The sequence below is a fragment of the Myzus persicae genome, unplaced genomic scaffold (assembly GCF_001856785.1).
Source record: "Myzus persicae strain clone G006 unplaced genomic scaffold, MPER_G0061.0, whole genome shotgun sequence".
Taxonomy (NCBI): Eukaryota; Metazoa; Arthropoda; class Insecta; order Hemiptera; family Aphididae; genus Myzus; species Myzus persicae.
Window position 1 is genome coordinate 1 of NW_019102782.1, and position 2,095 is coordinate 2,095.

General features: G+C 31.4%; 1 protein-coding gene across 1 annotated transcript; it reads left to right on the top strand.

Moving 5' to 3' along the window:
- Nucleotides 1-298: 298 nt before the first annotated feature.
- On the top strand, nt 299-2,028 carry LOC111033110 (52 kDa repressor of the inhibitor of the protein kinase-like; the record flags this gene model as incomplete). Its single annotated transcript, XM_022313705.1, has 3 exons — nt 299-505; nt 573-1,254; nt 1,390-2,028. Coding segments are annotated over 3 exons (1,528 nt in total), but the record flags the coding sequence as incomplete, so codon positions are not given.
- Between the last annotated feature and the right edge of the window lie 67 nt (nt 2,029-2,095).

A 2,095-nucleotide genomic window follows, 5' to 3' on the forward strand; every position in this document is an offset into this window, starting at 1 on the left:
ATACGATCCAAGGATCACCATTATAAAATACGTCGCTCGAATAGACTTCGGCAGACGGACCAACAATAACGACGAGCTAGGAGCTAGAATATGACAGTCACATCTCGCTAGTCTTCATTATTTAATATAGTCATTTTGGACTTAGTAAATTTATTGTTTTTGTATTAATCAAAATAAAAGTATTCAATTTATAAAGAAAAAACAAACTCTTGTTCATTTATTCTCAACACCATCAAACGAACGTAGTCGGTTTGTTACAATATCATAAAAATTCATTAATGTGTGCAAATAATCTTAGTGCGGTTTTCAGTAATAAACAACCTGCTGTGGATGTAATGATTGACAACAATTTAAAGGCAATTATACAAAATAATAGAAATAAGATCAGACCAATTATTGAAACGATCATACTGTGTGGTCGCCAAGGAATTGCTACCAGAGGCCACAGAGATTCTGGAACAATTGATTTAACTGCTGAACCTACACAAAATGAGGGAAACTTTCGGCCTTTACTAAGATACCTATAGAGCTTTAGGTGGTGATACAAAATTGGCTGAACATTTAAATGATAGTGCGAAAAATGCAACATATCTCAGTAGTAAGACGCAAAATGAAATTATTCAAATATGTGGTAAAATAATCCAAAGTAAAATTGTGAACAACAAGAATAAGTGCCAATGTTTTTCAGTACTTGCTGATGAGACAACGGATGTTGCAGGCATTGAGCAACTATCTCTTTCTGTTAGATATTTTGTTACAGAAAAAAAACAAATTATGGAAGAATTCTTAACATTAACCCCTGTACATGATGCTGCTGGAATAGGGTTAGCTGATAAGATATTACAAACCCTTGAAAGTTTATCATTGAATTTAAGTTATTTAAAGGGACAAGGGTATGATGGTGCAGCTTCAATGAGTGGGAAGTTTAATGGGGCGCAAGCACACATATTTAAAAAGTTCCCACTTTCCCCTTATATACACTGCAGCTCTCATAGTTTGAATTTAACAATATCATTTGCTTGTAATGTTAAAGCAATACGAAACACCATGGGAACAATTCAAGAAGTTTGCAATTTTTTCCGAACACCTAAAAGACAACATACTTTGACCGAATCCATGAAATTAAAACTACCTGAAGAAAAAGCAACTCGACTGAAAACTCTTTGTTCGACTAGATGGGTTGAAAGGCATGATTCAGTAATACTTTTCATTGAATTGTTTTCTGCAGTTATTGATGCTCTTGAAAAAATTAATGTATGGTTGAACATAGAAACAACATCTAAAGCAAATCGATATTTTGATGCCATAACAAAATCAGAATTTATAATATCCATTCATATTATTGGAAAAATATTTTCTATTAGTCTTCCTTTGAGCCGTCAATTGCAGACAGAGAATATAGATCTTGTTCAAGCTCTACAATTCGCAAGTTGTGTTGAAAGTACAATAAATTCCTACAGATATAACGCAATTGAAGAGTTTTCAAAAGAATTTCTAAAAACAAATAATTGGTGTAAGGAATTAAAATTAAACATCAGTTTTTGTAGATTGACAGTTGTTATACCTTTCTTAGATAGTTTTTTAACACAACTTCATGACAGATTTTTAAAACATAAAAATTTACTAAAAAACTTTAGTTGTCTTCTACCAGAGAAACTAAGTTCATCAATTTTAAATGATGGAGAGGATGAAATAATTAACTTAGTTAAGGCATATATGGTCGATATTGAAACTACCGAACTTGGAGCTATAGGAGAGTTGAAATTATGGAGAAAATATTGTACAAATCTTAAAAGTAAAAATGCAATTGACACATATCTTCAGTGTGATGAAAATGTTTTCTCCACAGTTCATAAACTATTAAAATACTTTATCACCCTGCCTGTAACTACAGCATCAGGAGAAAGATCATTTTCATCTTTAAAGCGTTTAAAAACATACCTTAGAAACACAACATCAGAAAATAGATTGAATGGTTTGGCGCTTCTAAATATACACCAAGTAATTAAAGTTACACCTGATAGTTAATGTTTTAAATTTATTATCAGCTAATGCCAGAAAATTAAACTTTAGACTAGATTAATATTTTTTTAAT